At 47.0% G+C, this 22944-nt stretch overlaps 1 protein-coding gene across 2 annotated transcripts; it reads left to right on the top strand.

The window, feature by feature from the left end:
* Nucleotides 1-10972: 10972 nt before the first annotated feature.
* Nucleotides 10973-22481, top strand: CLN6 (CLN6 transmembrane ER protein). Of its 2 annotated transcripts, none has more exons than XM_032233177.1 (7): nucleotides 10973-12559; nucleotides 12791-12905; nucleotides 14514-14612; nucleotides 18080-18268; nucleotides 18946-19001; nucleotides 20738-20863; nucleotides 21450-22481. In XM_032233177.1, exons 1-7 carry the CDS (start codon nucleotides 12471-12473, stop codon nucleotides 21739-21741), a joined length of 966 nt encoding a protein of 321 aa, XP_032089068.1. In that variant the 5' UTR covers nucleotides 10973-12470; the 3' UTR covers nucleotides 21742-22481. The 2 variants fall into 2 exon arrangements, with proteins under 2 accessions (XP_032089068.1, XP_032089067.1); XM_032233176.1 differs by having other exon boundaries at nucleotides 10976-11323.
* The last annotated feature ends 463 nt before the right edge of the window (nucleotides 22482-22944 follow it).

Here is a 22944-nt window from a genome sequence, read left to right as displayed (position 1 = left end):
AGGGTTAAAACGAACAGAACTGGAAGAGGAAATTAAGAGAAAAGAGCTGGAGTTAACAATGAACCCAGACGATACAAAGGTTAAGGAAGCTATTAACATATTAAAATCTCAATTTGACATGTTGATCTCTGACCAGGTAGCCACTAATTTATTATATGCAAAACACAATACTTTTTGTAATGCAAACAAACCTGGCAGATGGTTAGCTTATCAGATTAGGAAAAAAAGGAAAACTCGAAATATATCTAAACTGATTTACAGAGGGAAGGAGGTGTTTCAACAGGAAGAGATTCAAAAGGCTTTTCGGGAATTTTTTACAGAACTGTATACAGGGGATAAAATTAATGGTTTAGACATAGACAAATATTTAGACAAAGAGAAAATACCTTCAGTTAGAGAAGAGCACAGGCAAAAATTGAATCAACCAATAACCTCGGGGGAAATCTTGCAGGTAATTAAGCAATTAAAGTCAGGGAAAGCACCAGGTACAGATGGCTTGACAGCGGTTTACTATAAAAACTTAGTTAGAAATGGTAGAACCTCTTAGAGAATTATTTAATATGATTCAAATGGAAGGTAAAGTGCCTCCATCTTGGAAGACAGCGTTTATATCTTTGATACCCAAAGAAGATCAAGATATTACTCAACCCAAAAATTATAGACCTATTTCATTACTGAATGTAGATTATAAAATTTTTACTAAAATATTAGCAAATAGGTTAATGTTGGTTATTCAACAATTGATACACACGGACCAAACAGGTTTTATACAGGGGAGACAGATGAAAAGTAATGTCAGATTAATTATTAATGCATTAGAATATTTGGGAAAGAACAACCAGATCCCTGCTGCGTTTATATTTTTGGATGCTGAGAAGGCCTTTGATCGAGTTAACTGGCAATCTCTGCTGAAGATATTGCAAAAAATGCAGATAGGAGATAATTTTTTACAGTCAATTAAAGCAATATACCAACAGCAAACAGCACAAATCATAGTCAATGGAAGTTTAACAGACTCTTTTCAAATTGGAAAAGGTACAAGACAGGGCTGTCCTTTGTCCCCATTATTGTTTATTATAACTTTGGAAGTATTGTTGAATAAAATACGGGGCTTGGATGGTTTAAAAGGGATCAAGATTAGGCAGCAAGAATATAGAGTCCGCGCTTTTGCGGATGATTTGGTCATAATATTGGAACAACCACACAAATCCAGTATGGTTTTAATGAATACGATTAATCAATATGGTCAAGTGTCTGGCTTTAAAATAAATTTAGGAAAAACCAAAATATTAGCTATAAATATGAATATTAAACAAAAGGAAGAATTAGGAGTGATGCTAGGATGTGAGGTAGTTTAAAAAGTCAAATATCTTGGAGTTAACATTTTAACTTCAAATGGGAAATTATATAAGCATAATTATGAACCACTTTGGCATAGTATACAGACGGAGATGAAAAAATGGGAGAAATTGCACTTATCTTTGCTGGGTAGGATAGCGGCAGTGAAAATGAACATTTTACCAAAATTTTTATTTCTTTTCCAAATGTTACCTACACTTAAAAAAGATGCGAACCTTTTAGAATGGCAGAAGGGTATCAACAAATTTGTATGGGCAGGAAAGAAGCCGAGGGTAAAGATGAAAATAATGCAAGATGTACGTGAGAGAGGAGGATTGAAACTACCTAATTTAAAACTATATTATGATGCAGTGGCATTATCTGTAATTAGTGATTGGACTCATTTAACCAATGATAGAATATTGAATATTGAGGGACATGATCTGGTATTTGGCTGGCATGCTTACCTGTTATTCAACAAAAAATTGGATAAGAATTTTAAAAGTCATATTTTAAGAAATGCTTTACTGCGGGTTTGGAAGAAATACCAATATAAATTAAATGACAAGATACCCATGTGGGCAATTCCTAGACACGCAATTGAAAATATGAATATAGCACAAAAACAGGACAGAATTACTTACAGACAGCTTCTTACCTCGGAAAGTGGGGTATTACAATTAAAATCTTTAGAGGTATTAAAAGAGGAGAAGGTAGTTCAAACATGGTTCCAGTATGGGCAACAGGCTAGGTGGAAAATAGATCAAAAAATTGGTTTTATCCAAGTTGAGGATAACTTGTTTAAACAAATAAGAGATCAAAGCTTAATGCATATAAAGAGGATATATAATGTATTAATACAGATGGATTCGGAAACAGAATTAGTTAAAGATTGTATGATAAAATGGGCTCAAAATATTGAAGAACCAATAATGTTGGATACATGGGAAAGAATCTGGGTAAGAAATGTGAAATTTACACAAGCTTAAAATCTGAGAGAAAATGTTTACAAGATGTTCTATAGATGGCATTTAGATCCTAAAAAGTTGGCTTCTATGTATCTGAATGTACAGCCTAAATGTTGGAGGTGTGGTTCTCTCGATGCTACATATTATCATATATGGTGGACCTGCCAAAAGGTTAAGGCATTCTGGATAAAAATATGGTGGGTTATGCAAAATATTTTTAAAAGAAGGATAAAGTTTATCCCTCAGTTATTTTTACTAGGTATATGTACTGACTTTACAGTGGTAGAGACTAACTTGATTCTGCACCTAATAACTGCAGCAAGACTGTTGGTGGCGCAATACTGGAAGAAGGAAGACTTGCCTACAATCCAAGAATGGACATTGAAAGTCACAAACTTAGCCGAGATGGCTAAAATATCGGCATATCTTAAAGATCACTCAAATGAGAGATATAAATGAGACTGGAAAAAATGGATTGACTATATACAAAATAAATACGGGACCAAGAAATTCCAGTTAGCCTATGCTTAAGATCAGAAATGATTTAAACTGTTAAAAGTTAGTTCAGTAAGAAGAAGCTAAGGTCAATGTAGAATGTCATTAATTTCTTTATTTCTTTTTTCTCAATAGATTTTAGACTGTTAGTTAAAAATCCATACCGTGTACGGGTTCTGGGAAGTCGGGGGGGGGAGTCGGAGGGGGGTTGGGGGGGTGGAGGGAGGGAGGGGCATACAAAAAAAATGTACTTCAATGTTTTAATGATTGACGAATGATGAAATATTTGTGTTTTTTAAAAGGATCCAAAAACTCTGGAACCAAGGCTTGAGAGTTGATGATGGTTGCACCCTCTACCACAAGGGTGGTGAAGATGATTACTGCTAAGCCCAACATGAGAGGCTTCCGTCTGGAGAGTTGTTTGAAGCGAGTCGATTCTTGGGACTGGTTGACGGGTAGTTGTGGTGCTAGTTTCACCCTTCCCATGATGAGACTGATGTGGACATTGTTCTCCCCACCGTAGACGATGTGAACGTTGATCTCCCCACCGTAGATCTTGATGTATACTACAGCTGTTACCGCCTTCGTTGTGGCAATAGGCAAGGTGGGAACGTACTTGCGTTGGACAGGAATGCCTTGGAGACAACTCAGGGATCCTTGCCATACTGGCCGTTCTTGCTTCTGTTGGTTGTGCCATTCGTTGCTGGACCACATGAAACATAGATAACTTTGATGGTTTTCTCTGACACGGAATAAGTTGAACATCTGCTGGATGTTGTCAGCTTCCTTTCTGGGCTGAATGAGCATGCTGAGTCGACTGTTGGTGAGGTTAGGACTTTTGAAGGGCACTTTATTCAGAGAGAGACCTTGGGATTGCACGCTGGTATCAAAAGGTGCTCGAATCTGTTCTGGCTCTTGTGGCTGGCACTTTCTAAAGGATGGTGAGTGCCAGTATTCTTCATCAAGTTGCCTTGGTATGCAAAGAGGTATTGGAGCCATCCAAATATTGGTGGCCTCCTGTAGGAATTCCTTGACCATGAATCTCAGAAATTCTTTGTTGGTCTGGAACACTGTTGCTCCTAAAACTGGCTCAATCGATGAGGTTGTGAAGACGTTTGTCTGGGTTGGGACCTGCGGCCGATCGACACACACCATCCCAAAGATGCCCCTTCCAAGTTCTGTCTCGAGGGCGGATGGGGAGTCCTTTGGCCCTTTGACCACTTGTTGAGGGGTGAAAGCGTTGGAGGTGTCTGTTCCTGGCAAAAGCAGGATTTCGGCTTTAGGATCTAGAACAGGAGAGTGGTTACTCATGTGCTTCAGGTGAGGTGGGATGCTTGCTACCTCTGGTGTCACAATCTGACTGCGATCATCTGGTGGGTTGTCCCATTCTAGTGACGGTGGCAGTGGGAGCTGTGCACTTCCGTGCGTTTCTTCATTTTGGACATTGATGAGACTGTCGAGTATTGTGTCTCGTGATCCAGATCGAGATTTTCCACCTTGTTCCTGTTGCGGTGGACTTGGGTCATCCATGTAAGCCTTCACATGCTTGTGCTGGTTATCTTTTTCCAGCTTCCTAGGACTGCAGTCGAGGGAGGAACAGTTAGCCTTCATCTGTAGAACTTTGGCTCGTAGTTGTCTTTCTTTCGCTTCCTGCCTGCGCTGAAGGTATTCCAGTTGAGCCTTAACTTTGGCACTCTCTGCTTCTGCTGCTGCCTTCTCTGCCTGAGCTTTGGCTTCTGCTGCTGCTTTCTCTGCCTGAGCTTTGGCTTCTGCAGCTGCTCTTCCTGCTTCCATGGTTGCCAACCTTTCCTTCAGCAGCTGCTCTTCCTTTGCTGTCTCTAGTTCTATCTCTGCCATCCCAGCTTCTATTAGTGCTTCTCCAGCTGTAGATATCCGTGACCTTTGGCTGTGATGGGAAGATTGCTGTGAGACGCTGCTACCTGCCTTTGATCGGGAAGATGAGGCCTTTCTGGAGGCGTCGGAGGAAACTGCGTGTGACTGTTGAGATGTCGTATGTGAACGATGAGACGGTCTTGATGCGGTCTTTTCTCCCTGTGTAACTTTTGGGCTAGATGAGGATGTCCTCTTAGAAGTGTGAGAGGGGGCTGCATGTGACCCCTGAGATGGTGCTCGCGAACGATGAGACACTTCAGACCTGGCATTTGTTTCTGATGTGTCCTTGTGGTGGGATGAGGACGCTTTCCTGGAAGCATGAGAGTGAGCTACATATGACTGTCGAGATGCTTTAGACTCAGACTTCTCATCTAGGGCTGTCTCCCTCTTCAGATTGGATTGTATAAGGTCTTTGCTGCGTCGGAACTGCCTTTTACGTTCTTTGTTTAACATCTGAATGCGCGACATTTTCTTCTGGAATGCTTCATCATCATTTAATTGTAATTGGATACCAGTGAGGCGAATTCCATAAATTCTCCATAGTTGGTAGATTTCGTCCATATCTTTATATAAAGAACGGAGGCGTTTTGGGGGTAAATCATCTTCGAGTTTGTCGCAGAGATGCTGCAACTGCTTCCAGCTACTTTCCTGCTTTCGATAAACCCTGTCCCATTCCTCCAAGAGGTATGGCCGCTTAATCTGCGTAATGTGCTGTCTTAGGTCATAGTCTATTTGACGTGTTTCTGCCTTTTCTGATACTAGGACATTTGACCCTCCTGCCATGGTTAGAAAGGTTCACCTGCCAGCCACTAGAGTGCGTTGAGAAGCTTTGGAGATGCAGGCACAGTTCACCTGCCAGCCACTAGAGTGCGTTGAAAAGCTTTGGAGGTGCAGGCGCAGTTCACCTGCCAGCCACTAGAGTGCGTTGAGAAGCTTTGGAGATGCAGGCACAGTTCACCTGCCAGCCACTAGAGGGCGTTGAGAAGCTTTGGAGATGCAGGCGCAGTTCACCTGCCAGCCACTAGAGGGCGTTGAGAAGCTTTGGAGGTGCAGGCGCAGTTCACCTGCCAGCCACTAGGGTGCATTGAGAAGCTTTGGAGATGCAGGCGCAGTTCACCTGCCAGCCACTAGAGGGCGTTGAGAAGCTTTGGAGATGCAGGCACAGTTCACCTGCCAGCCACTAGAGGGCGTTGAGAAGCTTTGGAGATGCAGGCGCAGTTCACCTGCCAGCCACTAGAGGGCGTTGAGAAGCTTTGGAGGTGCAGGCGCAGTTCACCTGCCAGCCACTAGGGTGCGTTGAGAAGCTTTGGAGATGCAGGCACAGTTCACCTGCCAGCCACTAGAGTGTGTTGAGAAGCTTTGGAGATGCAGGCACAGTTCACCTGCCAGCCACTAGAGGGCGTTGAGAAGCTTTGGAGATGCAGGCGCAGTTCACCTGCCAGCCACTAGAGGGCGTTGAGAAGCTTTGGAGGTGCAGGCGCAGTTCACCTGCCAGCCACTAGGGTGCGTTGAGAAGCTTTGGAGATGCAGGCACAGTTCACCTGCCAGCCACTAGAGGGCGTTGAGAAGCTTTGGAGATGCAGGCGCAGTTCACCTGCCAGCCACTAGAGTGTGTTGCTAGTGTTGGCTTAAGGTACTGGACTGCAGTTCTAGAGTGGCCACTAAATGGCGTTTGTTGTGTCTATTGTTTGGGTTGGTTGCAATGGCGTCCCTATTGAGGTTTTCGGCTCAGCTGCCTCTCCAATCTTGGGATTCCTAAGGGGAGCACCCGAACTCGGAACCCTTCTTGGACCTGGCTGGCTTGATACCTCCTAAGGGCTTGCACCTTTTCCCACTTCACAAACAATAACAATTCAGCAAGAACATAACATGCACTCTCTTTTAATTCATTCAGCTGGTCTGCCTCTGCCTTATGTCTGTTTTGGCTTTCTGCAGGCTTGCATCAGTTGGCCTCTTTATTGTCAAAGGAGTTAGGAGGTCTGTTCTGGGCTGCTGGCTTCTTCCTTACTCAAATTTCGTTTGCATGGAGATTTTTCCATGAGGCATTTACTATACAAAGAACTTCTTTTTTTTTGTTAGCTTTGGGAATGAAAAGGGGGGTTGCTTTACCATGCAAATCCTGATTTCCCTTTAACACACTCTCTCAATTGCAACAAAGTCCTTCACCTCAGGAGAGATAATCGGCCTTTGCTGAAATGGGTTGTTTCTCTTTGCTCCAAAAAGGGCGGGAAATCCTGGCAGCTTTTCTCAGTCAAATGCAAACGGAGGTTTTTTGTTGTTTTTTTCTACTTGAGGGGAATAACTTCAAAGCCTTTTCACTCTGAGGAGGTTGAAGGATTTCTACTGTCTTTTACTTTGGAGCTCAGAGAGGACTACAAAGGAGGTTAAAGGAGTTTTAACTGTCTTTTTACTCTGAGGAGGTTGATGGAGGTTAATGTCTTTTTACTGTTCTGCTCCGGGCAATGAAGTTCTGCTCGGGCAGCCAGTTAACTCCACGCTTGGGAATATTTTTCAGATCAAGTTTATTGTCAGGAATCCTTAATAACAAAACTTACAGTTCAGTAATGAGGTTCTTCTGACTTTCCCTGATCTGTCCCTTCACGTAGTGTAAAAAGACATTAATTCTTCTAATCCATGCTGCTGGTGCAAAGCTGCTTCTGCTAGTGCTGACAGGGATTCAGTGAGTGTGAAGTAATGAACAATTTCCCGGGTAAAATACCCACTGCCCAATCAGGGAGCCCAGATATGGTCACATGTTATGGGACTACATTTCCCACAAGGTAGTTGCATTTCCCTTGAGATAGTTGTTTAAAGGAGACAGCTTCTAATCTTTAAATTAGCTGTATACTGTTGGGACAGCACACTGGCTATGATCCATTGTGCTGTAGCCACTTCTGAAGCTTACTTGCTCCTTTGGCTGTGCACCATGTTCTCAACATTCTTTTTGCTATTATCTTGTATTTTTTTTGTATTTGTATTTTATTATTTGTATGCCGCCCTTCTCCGGGAGGACTCAGGGCAGCGAACAATTCAAGGTTCCACCACAAAACCGCGGTAGACTAAAGCGCGTGTGACTAAAGCGCGGTGACAAAACCGCACCGTCAAAACCGCGCGACAACAGCGCGCCGACAACAGCGCGCCGACAGAAGCGCGCTGTAACATAACCCTAAAAATAACCCTAAACGTAACCCTAAACCTAACCCTAAACCTACCCTAAACCTACCCTAAACCTAACCCTAAACCTAACCCTAAACCTTACCTTAAGTTAAATCGTGCTTCTGTCGGCGCGCTGTTGTCGGCGCGCTGTTGTCGGCGCGCTTTTGACATCACGGTTTTAGCGCCGCGGTGTTGTTGGCGCGCTTTTGACGTTCACGGTTATGTCGTGCCACGCAATTCAAGGGGGAAAAAGGGGAACATAAAAAGACAAAATACAAATAATAAAAGTAGACAACAGTCGCACAACCATACATGTCGAGAGGGGAGGGAACTCATCACCCCCAGGCCTGCTGGCAAAGCCAGGTTTTGACGGCTTTTCGGAAGGCCTGGAGAGAGGTGAGGGTCCGAATCCCTGCGGGGAGTTCATTCCAGAGGGCCGGAGCTGCCACAGAGAAGGCCCTCCCCCGGATAATAGCCAGGTGGCATTGGCTGGTAGATGGCACCCGGAGGCGGCCAACCCTGTGAGATCTAATGGGTCTGTAGGAGGTAATTGGCAGCAGGCGGTCTCTCAAGTGAATCTTGGTGAAAACCATGTAGATAACTGAGATTTATTGGACAATAGTTCTTTAAATCACCCCTACCCTTCTTTATCTGCTATATTCATAAGCCAGTATCACCCAGTTTGTTCCAAATTTCATTACTGGCAGCAGCAGAATACCTTGAATATAAAGGTAGCCAGAGTGCCGTCAGATTATCCTCTTGGCCCATCATGTTTGTATCACTTAGGAATAAAGTTTGAATCAGAAGGGAGGTTGGACCACAAATTGCTGCTGCAAACTAGCATAAAAGTAAGAGCTGTGTAAGTAGCTGAAAACTCTTGATCAGGTTTTAGATGGTGCCAGTCTTATTTTATTATTTTGCGTTATTATTGACACATGAATATGTGGAAGGTGAAAGTTTTCCGTTACTTTTTTTTTCCACCAAAAGACTCTTTCCTGCCTAACTGAATTCAAGGGAAAAACACAGTAAAAATACAGGCAAAAGGAGAGATTGCTTACAAAAAAATGGTTGCTTTTTTCCTCCCTTGCCATTACAAAATGGAGATTGGAGAAAGATCTCAAAAAAGATCTGAAGAGATTAAGCTGTTTGCTCTTCTGCAGTACACAAAAAGCAGTGCCAGCAGCAGGAAAGGCTCAAGGAGATTGCCTACATTAATTGCTTGCATGTGTGCGTGTGGAGGGAGGGAGGGAGGGAGGGAGGGAGGGAGGGAGGGGGAGAGAGAGAGAGAGAGAGAGAGAGAGAGAGAGAGAGAGAGAGAGAGAGAGAGAGAATAGTGCAATTTGTGTATTGCACTCATGACTCCCAGCTCCAGGTTACCAGTGCAATTGTATTCTTTTTAATGTGTAGAAGAGCAAACAGCTGCCTCTGTGCAATCCCTTTCTCTCCAATATCTTTGCTTTGGGGGTGGGGGTGGGTGTCTTGCAATGGGGAGACAGCCTTCCGAATTTCCTTTTTTTCTCTTCCTTTTCACCCAACCCCCAGAGTAGTTTGGAGAGAGATTTCAAGAAAGTAAGCTGCTTGAATAGTATGCCTATAGGTCCCTGTCTGGGCTGTGGTGCAATTGCATTACTTTTTTATGTGTACAAGAGATTAAGCAGGCGCTTAAACCTTCCAAAGCAGGTGGAAGTGGTTAGGAGGCAAATTTGGTGTTGCTGAAATAATTTTGGTGTTTCTTATGCAAGCCTACATCTTTCTTTTTTATCTCTTAGTACTGGAATAGGCAAAAAAAATCCTCTTTATGGTTTTAGCTTTAAGTTCATAAGTTCCTGCTGTCATTTAATGTTGCTGACCTCTTTTATGCCAATATTAACTACTCCTTAGTATATTTCTCTAGTGATTTCACCCATATTTTATTTCATATAACATGCCCCTTTTGCTTTATAGCTTAGTCAAAACCATCAGCACTAATAATGGTTAACCAAGTTGACCTCCCCTTTTCTTCCCATTGAACAGTGTATAATTGTACTTATTTTTGAGAAGTTCCCCTCCCTCCCCATTCTTCCTTTATGGATTTCTGTCCATGACATCCCACTATTACTTTCCTCATCTTTTGGAAACTGTCTCCGAGAAATCTACATACTCCAATTTAGTTTTTTGACATATTTTAAACCAGGGCCCCTCAAACTTGGCAACTTTAACACTTGTGGACTTCAACTCCCAGAATTCTCCAGCCAGCATAGCTGGCTGGGTAGCTGACTAGGATTAGGGTTAGGGAGTGGAAGTCCACAAGTCTTAAAGATGCAAAATTTGATCTAAATGGAGAGACTGCAGAAGAAGGGATTACAAGAGAGTAAATTATGCTGGCTGGGTGATTCTGGGAGTTGAAGTCCACAAGTCTTAAAGTTGTCAAGTTTGAAGACCTCAGTTTTAAACGCTACCATGATATATTTTATCCCAGCTCTCTCTTGCTTTTGTTTCTTCAACCAGTTCTTCCTTATTGGCCAGGATCAGATCTAGAAGAGCCCATCTTTTGGCCCCTTTTCTCCTTTCTGGAAAACGACCCAATGGACAAGACCAGGGAGAAGTGGATGAGATCTCCAGGTGAAGTTTCCTATGATGACCATATACGCCCTGGCCTCTTGCAGGCAAATGGCTTTGCAGCCACCAACAAATGGCCACATTTTACTGCGCTTGTGACTGGTGCAAACAATTGATTTAATGCATGGCCTATCACTCATAGACATGCAATATGTAACAATATTTTGCCTAGATTAAGAAATACAATATAAATGTTCAAATGCCAATGTCTTTCTAGACCATTGAAGCGCAGCATTGTTTATATTTTAAATATTATAATATAATAAATATAATATCGGATTCTGGCCCCTCTTCGTCATTCCCCGAGGAGCGTCTTCTGCTCGGATGAGGCTCAGCAAGCGAGCCCGTTTTCCCCAGCCCCTGCCTTTCTCCCGGCCGAGGCCGGCCTGAGCTGATCCCCAGATGGGGAAGCTGCTGCTGCTGCCCCCGGGGCTTCGGGGCTGCTCAGGCCACCTGGGGCTCCGCTTTCCTGAAGCTGGGCTGGCCCCGTTCCGCTGCCTCCCCCTCCTCTGCGACGGGCACTGGGCCCTCAGCGGCCCAAGAAGCGCCTGTCCGGAGCGAGGCGGGTTTCCTCGGCCGACCAGCCCCCTCTTCCCCCTCGCCCAGCCGAGGGCCGGAGCAGCTCTGGGGAGCAGCGGGGCCTTGGCGGCGTGGCTGTGCCGAGGTCGGGCGGCCAGAGGGGGCAGCAGACCTTCCGCCAGGCCGGGGCCGCCCAAACCCGTCCCGGCCGCCCCGCCGGAGCGTCTCTGCCCGCATGGCGGCTTCCACCCGGCAGCGGCCATGAACGGCGACCGCAGCCCCGCAGGAAGGGAGCCTCCCGCCGCCGCCCCTCGGCTCCCGACTTCCCTCCGGAGGCGCCACCAGGCCGGCCGCAGGTGCTCCGCTGCCCCCATCCCCACCCCCGGATCCCCTCCAGCCGCCGCCCCGGCAGCCCGCCTGCCCCCTGCGCCAGCCCCGGTGGGTCGGTGGGCGGATGGAGGGGGGGCGCCGCTTCCCGGACAGAAGCGCGGCGGTTGCAGCCCAGCTTGCGGGGCTGCCCGGGTCTGAATGCCGGCGAGCTGGGCCGTCCCCGCGGGCACGACGGCCTCCGAGCCCCCCGGGATCAGCTGCCTTCGCCGCGCCGCCTGGGCGACCCTGCGCCGCTCTCCCCGCGCCCCGATCGGAAGGCAGGAATCCTCCCTGGCGGCCTTCGCGAACCGCCTTCCCCGCGGGCTTTGCGGAGGGGTTTCTCCACGTTTTGCGCTGGGTTTTCTGCAGCTCCGCCACTTTCCAGGGCTGCGGACTGCAAGTCGCAGGATCCGGGATGCGTCGCCCGCTGGCTGGGAATCCCGGGAGTTGCTAAACTCCGAGGCGGCTTCCTTCCCACGAGCCCCGGACCCCGAATATCCCCGGCCTCCCCTCCCCTCCCCGGCCCTTCCCCCTTGACCCGTGCACGAGGGTCCGGGAGGATTCAAAGGTTTGAAAGTTTTGGCTCTCCGGTTGGTCGCCTCTTTGGTGGAGTTTCGCATTCCTTCCTTTCCTCGGATCATCCCTCCGTCTGCTCCGGTCCCTGTCATCGGTCCCATCCTCCTCCCTCCCGGCGTTTTAAGGCACGCAGGATGCCAGCGAAGCGAAGCAGGCGGAAGATTTAACAGATGAGTTGGAGGGGACCTAGCTCAAGCAGGAGACCCTCCACCATTTCTGACGAATGACAGTTCAGCCTCTTCTTGAAAGCTTCCAGTGATTTATGATGTCTGAAAAGGCCCAGCCACGCTCCTTTTTTTTAAAACCATCTTAGGTTAGACATCCTGGATTTAAAGTCCTGATAGTGGGCTAATTGGGGGAAGGAATCAGCCCCCCTCCTTAGAAAAACCAGACAATATTAAAAGAAGCATGATTTTGAGCCACTTTTTGAGGCAAAGAGGGGTCCTGACTTAATGGATTCCCCCCTCCCCTCTCCAAGATCCTCGTGGCATCTTGGGTCAGTCAGGGGTGTCACAGACTATGGTTAAAATGAAATCAAGATAAGGCTATTTTGACGGGATGCGCATAAGAACAGCTGGAGCTTTGGTCACATCCCCATGGGTGCTGTCTGACCATTTTTTTAACCCTGCTAAAACTGCTGAGGACAGGTGAGTCTGTGGGGGCCAAAGATTCGTGACCTGCATTCCGGGATGCACCAATACAGGACAAGTTGCAGTTCACACGGAACGACTGAATTATTGGCCAAGTGATCTGGAGCCTCCTGCCACCTTCAACAGGGAGGGGGTCGGTAGAAAGATACCTTTTCCTCGGTTTGTGTCTGTGTGTGTTGGTTGGTCTAACTTTCAGTGCATCCACTGCCTTCCCGCTTTCACCCCCAGGCACGGAGCAATCCTCAAGGATGACGTCTGCAGGGATTCCTGCTTCCATTTTGACTTGTGGTTTTATTTCACTCTGCAAAACTGGGTCCTGGACTTTGGCCGGCCCATCGCCATGGTGAGTACCTGGGGATGAGGTTGATTGGCATGAAGGGTTCAGAGGAGGTAGAGGAGCTGCAGGCGAAGATGCACCGGGACAGAAAAATGAAGGTTCCTTCCCAAATACAGGCACTCCTGTACTTATAGCAGTTCATTTAGTCACCATTCAAAGGTTACACCAAAATGTGGCTTATGTCTTTTGACTGTTGTGTGGTCAAAATTCAGATGCTTAGCAGCTGCTTCATATTTATAACGGTTGCCATGTCCGGTGTGTGTGTGTGTGTGTGTGTGTGTGATGTGATCAGTTTTTGCAACCTTCTGACAAGCAAAGTCATAATCCCAATGGGGAACTTGGATTCACATAATAACTGTGTTACTAATTTAACAACTGCAACAATTCACTTAACAACTGTGGTAAAACAGGTCGTAAAATGGGACAAAATTAACTTAATAAATGTCTCGCTGAGCAACATACATTTTGGGCTCAATTGTTGCTGTAGGTTGATGTCTGCCTGTATCCTGGCTTTAGCATTTGGGGTTCAGGTAGCCTTGTGCACTCTTGGCTGTCTAGGGTTCCATGGTGCTTCCCCCATCGAGAATTTTGAATTCGGCTTGCAGGATAACTGGCCACTGAAGTGAACTGCAGCTGACCACAAATTCCTCAGCCCCTCCCCAAAGGGGCTGACTGCTGGCCGCCTGTATGGCCCCCTTTTTTCCTCCCTTCGCCTGGAGGTGCCCTTCACCTCCCACTTGCTCGTGAAACCGGCTGAGGTTTCATTGACTTTTGCTCCTGCTCCTTGAAATAGCGTTTTGCCCTCATTCTGCCATGCTCCAAATTGCATCAAATCCATTCAGTTCTGTCATCTATTACCCGGGAGGGAAAACAAGGCGCTGCAGCAGATTGGCCGGCTGGCTGGGGAGCCCGGTTCATTCTGGGAGGGGTTTCTGCTGAGCCCAAGGTGGTCGGTGGGTACTTCAGTTGAGCAGAGGGAAAAGGTGAACGCTGTTGAATGCCCAGGCGGGCCGCTTGCTCTGTTCTCCTTTTAAAATGTTTAAAAATTGTTTTAATAAAAGGGATGGTAACATGCTCCAAAACTTCCAGAATCATCTTTGTTTTCAGGAAACCCTGGAAGTAGATCAAGAATTATTCACTTTCAGTCTGATCTCTTTATCCTCATCTGACATCCTAGTTCACACGAATGTAAATTGTACAGCCCTTGAATATGCATTGAGTGTGAGATCAGAATTGTGTGTTATATACTGTTCTACAAACATGTCAACATGTCTCTTGGTTGATATGCATGTAAGGATGGTGGTGCTTTAATTTTTCAGTGTCAGCTGTTTGTCGCTGGCAAATCCTCCTCCCTATCCTGCATGCATTTGCAAAGAAGATTTGGGATTAGGATGTTTGCATTGCTCCGAGATTAATTTTCCTGGGCATTGGCTTTTGATATTGCCTCCCTCCCTCTGTCAGTCTCAGCCACACAAACACACAGAGGAAAATATCAGCAAGCAAAGGTGGCCTTTATAACCAAGCTCAAAAAAAATCTGCATCAGAAAGCCCATCAATAATTAAAGGATGGCACAGTCTCCCCTATTTTGCTTTTGTGTGTCTCTCTCTCTGCAGATCGTGCTTCCACTGGAATGGTTTCCCCTGAACAGGCCGAGCGTTGGGGATTATTTTCACATGGCCTATAATGTTATCACACCCTTTATTCTGCTGAAGGTAAAATACTTCTTGGATCTTTGGTTTCTTCTTGCACAAAACCATCTAGATCAGTATTCTTCAATCTTGGGAACTTTAAGATGTCAACTTGCCTCACTGTCTGTGGAACTGTGGGATTTGAAGTCCACACATCTTAAAATTGTCAAGGTTGAGGAACACTGATCTAGATAAGGGTCAGTGGGGCCGCCCTGGAAACAGTGAAGGACCAGCCCATGGTGCCTCTGCCAACAAAAATAGGCTCCCAAGCTCCGTTTTCACTGGCAGAAGATTGCAGGAGGCTGTGGCAGCCAAAAACGGGGCTTGGAAGCCCATTTTTGCTGGCAGAGCGCTCAGGCGACCACGACACGAATGATGTTAAGATGGCCACGCCCTACCTGGCCATGCCTACCTGGAGATCAAACACAACCCTGATGCATCCCTCAATGAAATCAAGTTTGACATTCCTGATCTAGATAAACACATCATGCCTCAACTTTTTGTTATTAGACTCTTAAATTCTGATGCTGGGGGGAGAGAAGAAGCCAACTTGGGGGGGGGGGGGTCAGATCCAAATGTGAATTTGCACAGTATGATTCCTTGCCTGGAAATCATACATTGTGATGAGCTGGTTACAGTTTGCAAGATAGTTGTGCTTACTATGAGTTTTGCCACAAGCTTTTGAAAAAAATGGGTAAGATTGAAGTATCTGAAGCTGCTGATTGATGATAGATGTTCCACTAAAGATGGTCATCTCCCTGTGTTGGAATCAGGGATAGAAGTGCTCATAAGCAGAACCTTTGGGAGGTGCCTCCTTGCAGACCAGACCGTCCGTACGTCTGTGAATAGCTTAAGCTACAAACTACTACTCCTCCTCCTCCTCCTCCTCCTCCTCCTCCTCCTCCTCCTCCTCCTCCTCCTCCTCCTCCTCCTCCTCCTCCTCCTCCTCCTCCTCCTCCTCCTCCTCCTCCTCCTCCTCCTCCCGATGGCTGAGACTGATTGATGTTGTTGCTTGCTGGTGTTCCAAGGAGATCCAGCCAGGAGAGGCTGCAGGAGGAGAAAGACCTTTCCAAGTCTAGATTTCAGTGGTCAGGAAAGGAAAGGGTTAAGCAGCTTCAAATCCTTGATTGACTTAGGACTTTTATAAACCATCCCCTGCCCAAGTCCACAGGGCAGTGATGGCGAACCTTTTCAGCACTGAGTGCCCAACCAGAATGCCAGTGCATGTGCGCATGTCGGAGCACCTGAAACTGAAGACCAGCTGGCTGGTGCACATGCCAGTTTTTTGGCCTGGAAAACAGCCTGAAAACAGCCTAGAGAAAATTGCCCCCAAATGGCCTTCTTTTTGGCAGTTTTTTGGGCCATTTTCCTGTGCTCTGGTGCCTGCAAAGAGCAACTGGTTTTGGCGCCCATGCCCACAGAGAGGGCTCTGTGTGCCACCTCTGGCACGCGTGCCATTGGTTCGCCATCACAGCCATAGGGGAATTCACCACAACAGGTAAGTTTTACTTTATATGTTCAAATTCAAGGTAATGAAGACCCAAACTTGGCATACACCTGTTGCAAACCGTGAAATAAAGTTGAGACAGGTGAGCCAACCCCCCCCCCCTTGAATATGCCAAAGAGCTCAGAATGCTTTGTAGTTTAAAAACTTGGGGCGGGGGGGTTACTGCCATCAGGTCCTCCTCCAAGCTTGAGTCAAAGTGGGGGGCTGGGAGGGGGCAACCTCATTTGATGAAACTGGCGGGCACCATGTCTTTGCCTTGGAGTGGATACTGGTCCCACCATCACGGGGCCCATCTTTTAGGGAGGGCTCTGCTGTTGCATCCCTGGGGCCTCAAAGGGTTCTCCAACCCAGATTGCCTTTTTAAACACAGGCAGGCAGGTGCTGGTCCTCAGGAAGGGAACAGCTGCTGTCACATGTTTCTTCCAGGGGTGAAATGCTTCTGCTTCGGCCCAGTTCACCCAAACTGGTAGTAAAAAATACTTTAAAAGTTTTTTAAAAACCCATTCCGACGATCGCACAGCTGAGCTTCGGAACTTTTTTTTTTTTTTTACTTTTAAAAAATCTTTTTTACAGGTTCTCCGGAAACAAGGGGGTGGGTCGGTTTTTGCTCCCAGCAGGCTTCCCTGAAGCTTGCTAGATCAAAAACAGAGGGTGGGGGGTTGCTAAGGAAGGAAGGAAGGAAGGAAGGAAGGAAGGAAGGAAGGAAGGGGGAAAAAAGGGAGGGAGGGAAAAAGGAGAGCAAGGAAGGACTACAAACCAGGCACTAGACGCAGCTTCAGAAGATAATCCAGGGCTGGCAGGGACCTGGAGGTCATCTAGTCCAACCTTGCTCCAGCAGGACATTATTAAAGTGAGTTTCTGTCTTTTGATCCCCCAGTCACATGACTACATAGCCACACCCACCCAGTCACATGACACACACACACACACACCAAGCCATGCCCACATAATAGGTAGTAAAACAATTTAGATTTCACCACTGGTTTCTTCCCAAATGTTTGGAAAATGAGGGATGTTGGATTAGGTTAGGAGACACATCTGTGGGTGGGATTGCTTTCCTTTTCCTTCCCCAGTGTGAACTCTAGGAACTGTTATGCTTTTACTTTGTACTTTGCCCTATAACTTGGGGGCCACACTTCCCTTTTCATACAGATACCGGAGGGGTTGCAAGATTTGCTGCTGGGAGCAAGGGCCACGTAGCTCAGCCAGGCTCCTTCTTCCTCATGACTAATCCAAGATGGTCGAGTGAGTCGTGGAATAAGACCTAGGGGAGAGGAGGTTGCCATTTAGACCTCTGTCCCTCACTCATCATGATGGGACCTGTGGCCCTTCTGTTGACAAAAGCCAAAGAGAGCAGAGTGTCAACTCTCTGTTGACATTCCATGCAGAGCATTGGCGGAGCCGGATCTCAGATTACAGTAGCTGGGTTGAGATGAATGAAGCTATTGGATAATGTGATTTATGACAGACTGAAGGGAGGACAGAAACACGGGCAAAGTTTAAAAACAGATAAAGAAAGCAAAAAAGATGGCTGTGAATAAGAATTGCCTAAGGAAGAATGCCTAAGGAAGCTGTTAATAAATCACTGCTTTTTGTATTACAAGATCAGGTTGCTTATTATGAAGCAGGCATCGTTAGGGTACTTTACACAGAGGGGCTGAATGGGGCTGGTGTGATCTCTAGGGCAGCCCTGGGTCAGCAGCTTCTCCATCGCATCCCCCTTAAACTGGGTTGTCACACCAGTCTAAGAGGAAAAGGGGCCACCGAGAGCTTCCTCCATTCTGCAGTGGGGGCGGGGAGGAGGGATACTGCTATTCCAAGGAGGGGATTTAGGGCAAGGCATTCACAGTTCTACAGAGGCTGTTTTTGTGGGAGTGGGATTCCTCTTGGGAAAAGCGGGGGGAGGTTTCCCGCTTTTACTTGATGGAGGGGCTGAAGGGGCCGACTTTGTTCCCCAGCCTCAGACTGGTTGTTTTGCTTGCAGCTGATGGAGCGCTCCCCCAAGGCTCTTCCCCGCTCCATGGTGTATCTCTGCATCATCATCTTTGTCATGGGGGCCAGTATCCACCTGGTGGGGGACTCTGTCAATCACCGGCTGATCTTCAGCGGCTACCAACTCCACCTGTCCGTCCGAGAGAATCCAATCATCAAAAATCTCAAGCCGGAGACCCTGGTGAGAAAGGCTGAATCACTCTGTTTGTGACTCCTGACACTCTTGTCTGTCTCTGTCTGTCTGTCTGTCTGTCTGTCCATATCTATCTATCCATCCATCCATCCATCCATCCTATATTTATCCTTCTTTCTTTCTTTCATCATCTATTTATTTATTACATCAAATAATTTAATATGGTACCTCATTTCTCCCAAGCGACAGCTCTGGGCAATTTATGGGAGTAAAAACAAATGGGACCCAATCAACACTTAACTGCAAATAGTCCTCAACGTATGACTGATCTCTTAACAACTCTTGGAAGTTAGAATTTTTTTAAAAAGCTACCGATGAACTGCAGCATCCGTGGTCGCATGACTGCAATTTGCGACTTGTTTGCTCTTTTGCAGGAGAAAATGGCAAAACAAAAACGGCCATTGGAGAGGCTGGATTCAGTTACGACCACCTGATTCGTTTAACAATGGCAGGGGCCCTGCTTTATGGCCATCATAACAATTATCGTAAAATTGGGTTTGGTCACGTGGTGCCTTGATTTATAACCCCAATAAATTACTACTGGGCTCTACTTCGGTCATAAGTTGAGGACTCTCTGTCACAAACGGCCATGCTAGCAGAGCTCTTTGCTGCCTGTCAGCTGGGCCCCTTCGCTCCCTGGACTCTTCCATTTCCTTCCTTTCCAGATCGATTCCTTTGAACTGCTGTACTATTACGATGAGCACCTGGGCCATTCAATGTGGTGAGTCTGGGCTGGGTGTGTAACGGGCTCCCTTTCCCTGTTGCTGCAGGAGACCTGTGGCCTCATCTGTGGTCTGAGAAGGCCCGGGAGACGGGCGGTTGGGCGTCATGAGGGAGGCCGGCATTTGCTGGGGGTGGGCAGCTCAGGTGCCTCCCTTGGAGTTCACGTGGGGCTTTGCCACTCATCGTGTTAGACCCCCTTTAGGGTTACTTTATCTCGTTTCCTTCTTAAAAGATTTCGCAGCCATCCTTCAGGGCAAAATATTCAGCCCCTTCCCAAGAACAAAAATGCACAATTACATCTACTCTGAAACAAAGAGGAGAACTGGCCAAAAAAAGATCAACCATTCCTGAGCCTAAAGTCTTGGAATTTAATCTGGGATCCTTTTCTTCACAGCCTGAAATATTGGTCTGTTTGGCTGCCTTGTTTCCATGCATTTGGTTTGTTGTAATATTTGTTTGTTGTCTGAGGGTTTTGTGCCACCTGATGCTGCCCTGCTTTCCTTGGGTAGATTGGAGGTACATTTAATAAATGCATTCATATAAATAAGTAAATAATGACCAAGAATTAGAATAATAATAGAGTTGGAAGGGACCTTGGAGGTCTTCTAGCCCTCTTCTCAAGCGTCAGGAGGAATTTGTTAGTACAATGTTTCTCAACCGTGGTAGCTTGAAGCCGTGTGTCAAGCTTACCCCATTTAGGTCCCTAGGTTAGAGAGACCCTCAACTCCACTTGATTAAAGTGATAGGTTCTTTTATTAAGGATTAGTGGTTGCAAACAAAGGAAGGCTAGAACTAAAGTTCCCACGTGAAATGTTACAGCATTTCCCCTTTCTCCCTGGCCCTCCCCCACACACACCTTGGACTGGTCTGTCTTCGTCCAATGGCATTCCGTATAGGTGTTTTGAGAACCGCTTGGATATGTGATGTCACGGTCCAATTCACATTCCTTTCCCAAGCTCCGCAGCCTTGAAGGCTGGAATCAGCCAGTTCTCACCTCCCCCTTCCTCACCTCTACCTTCTATACACCCATTGCTTACTTCCCATCCCCCCTTTCCCTAACAACTTATGGCAGGATGCCAGCAAGGCATTAAGCTGAAGATGGCAGGTCTGACAATGTGTGGATTTCAACTTCAAGAATTCCCCATTCAGCTCTGCTGGCTAGAGGATTCTGGAAGTTGAAGTCAACATCTTCAAGCTGATAAGATTGACAGATATTGTGCTAGCGCCTTTTCTGACCAGCAAATTTCATCAAAGCCATCCATATGTCTTGGACTATAAACGAGGTTGCTCAGAAAAGGCTCCCCCTACCCTCCTCCAGGTTATTTTTTGCCCCCAAAGATGAAAGGGGGCTCTCTTCTTACAAGTGAGAAGAGGTTTATGGTTACTGTAGGCTGGCAGGATTCCTGTTCTGGCTCACATGTCCAGTCAAAGTGGCTGGGTACTTCTGAGGGGTAAAGATGGTGAAGGGGAAAAGATCGGGCTCTCTCACAGCTTGGTTACACTGTGAAGAACACGAGGTACTCAAGGATGTAGACACTGAGGAACCAAGTAGTATTTTTATTAGGTCGAAAGAAGGTGAGGGCTTCCAGGCTCTCTAAAATGTCTCTCCAGGCCATTAAGCAGCTACTTTGCCCACTTGCCAAGCCAGAAGAACTAAAAGGAGCTCTTAAAACAGCAGGAGGCCCTTTTCCACCTTGTCCCTCACAACCTCTTGCAATGTTGTTCTTTTCACAGGTACATCCCCTTCTTTCTCATTCTGTGCATATATTTTTCTGGCTGCTTCATACCTTGCAAAGAACAACAGCCGAGAATCCCTGTGGCTGCTTTACTCCTCATTGGGCCCAGCAGCCTCTATTACTGGTAAGTGAACCCAGGTGGCACCAGAAGGCAACCAAACCTAGCCGGGTGGATCTGCTTGGGAGACAGTTGGTACCTTAGGGGCCAGACAGCTGGGGTCTGCAATATCCCAAGTGGAACATAGAATAACAAGGCTGGAAGGGGCCTTGGAGGTCTTCTAGTCCAATTGCCGGCTCAAGCAGGAGACCCTAGACCCGTGATGGTGAACCTATGGCATCCATGCCACAGGTGGCAAGCGGAGCCATATCTGCTGGCACGCACTCAAGCCGTCAGCTTCAGCGCGCATGCGCTCACCGGCCAGCTGATTTTCGGCCTCCCCAAGCTTCAGGAAAGCCTCTGGAGTCGGGGGAGGGCGAAAAACTGGCCCAATGGGCCCACTGGAAGTTTGGAAATGATCTGTTTCTGGCTGCTGGAGGACCTTCCGGGGGCTGGGGGAAGCCGTTTCCACCCTCCCCAGGCTCCTGGGGCTTTCCTGGAGCCTGGGGAGAGCAAAAACAGCCTCCCCCAGAGGAAAAATCAAGCTCAGTTTGGAGGCGCATAGTGTGGCGCGTATGGTGTGTGTGTGTACCAACCTCCCTCTCTCGTGCAGGTACCTGGTGACGGAGGGCCAGATCTTCACCCTCTTCATCTTCACCACCTTCGCCCTGGTGGCCCTCGTGATGCACCAGAAGCGGAAGGGGCTGGTCATGGACAGCAACGGGCGCTTCCTCTTCTACTCCTTCATCCTCACGCTGGGGCTGGTGGCCCTCTGGATTGGTTGGCTCTGGAACGACCAGATCCTCCGGAAGAAATATCCTGGCATCATCTACGTTCCTGAGCCCTGGGCCTTTTACACCTTGCACTTGAGGAATCTGCCCTCCACGGAGGCAGAGAGCTTTTGAGGCGGTGGCTTCCTTCATTTTGGGGGCACGGGGTCCTTTGGGCAAGCCAGCAGGGTTTGGGTAGTGCCCAAGGATGGGAGGCTTGGCCTTCCTCCCATTCGTGGCTTTTGTATCCAGGGGAGCCTGATTCTGTGTGGATTCATTTGGAAGCAGGTTCTCCCAAACGGGGGCCTCCTCCCAAATCAATCTTCACAGGGAGCCTGAGGCTAGAAAAGGGGATGTGGCTGCGGGGAGAATACACAGGACCCAAATGAGACTACCCAGTCTGCTGATCCGACATTCCTTATGCACCGGGGTTTGCATTTTTCCATGGTTTACGTCCTGTGTGATTGAAAAGATGTCTACGTAGAGTTTGTCAGAACGTTGAATGGAGAAGAGGGTCCAGGAGGCTCCTGTCTCCTCCTTTTGCATTTTCCACCCTACGTTGGGTTGAAATCTATGCAGAGATGATGAACTGCTTCCTTTGTGCAGCTCAGTCTTGCTACGTCTCGGCATTCAGTTCTCAGCCAGGACTTTGGTAGCTAGTTTGATTGTTTACTCCTCAGATTCATGGTGCAAGTAGATAATATTAAATTTAGTGAATTTTGAAATGAGAAAAAAGCACTGAAAACTTTGACTTCCAGCCTCTACGAATTCCTGGTTTTTGCACTCACTAACATGGACAAGTGGCAGATACGACTGGAAAAGAGAGAGAGGTTCGATCAGGGGTGCAAAAAGCATTGCATTAGGTATTGCAAACATGAGATTAGGAGTAGCAAACCCACAAGAGGGAAAACAAAGAGGCTGCAAAGGGAGGTCAAGGAGCAGCCGCCACGTGGAAAGAGGCCGTCCAGCCCTGTACAGGTAGTCCTCGATTTGCAACAGTTCAAAATTACAACAGCCCTAAAGAAGTTACTTATGACCATTTTTCACACTTAACAACCATTGCAGCATACCTGATCAAAATTCAGATGGCAACTGACTCATATTTATGACAATTGCCGTGTCCAGAAGTCATGTGATCCCCTTTTGCGACCTTCTGACAAGTGAAGCCGATAGGGAAGCCAGTTACAGTCAACAACTGTGTTGCTAACTTAACAATTGCAGTGATTCCCTTAACAACTGTGGCAAGAAAGGTCATAAAACGGGGGCAAAATTCACTTAACAGATGTCTCAAAAAACAAACAGAAATTTTGGATTCCATTGTGGCCATAAGTCAAGGAC

Source organism: Thamnophis elegans, chromosome 16 (assembly GCF_009769535.1).
Source record: "Thamnophis elegans isolate rThaEle1 chromosome 16, rThaEle1.pri, whole genome shotgun sequence".
Lineage (NCBI taxonomy): Eukaryota > Metazoa > Chordata > Lepidosauria > Squamata > Colubridae > Thamnophis > Thamnophis elegans.
This window is presented reverse-complemented; position numbering and strand designations above follow the sequence as displayed.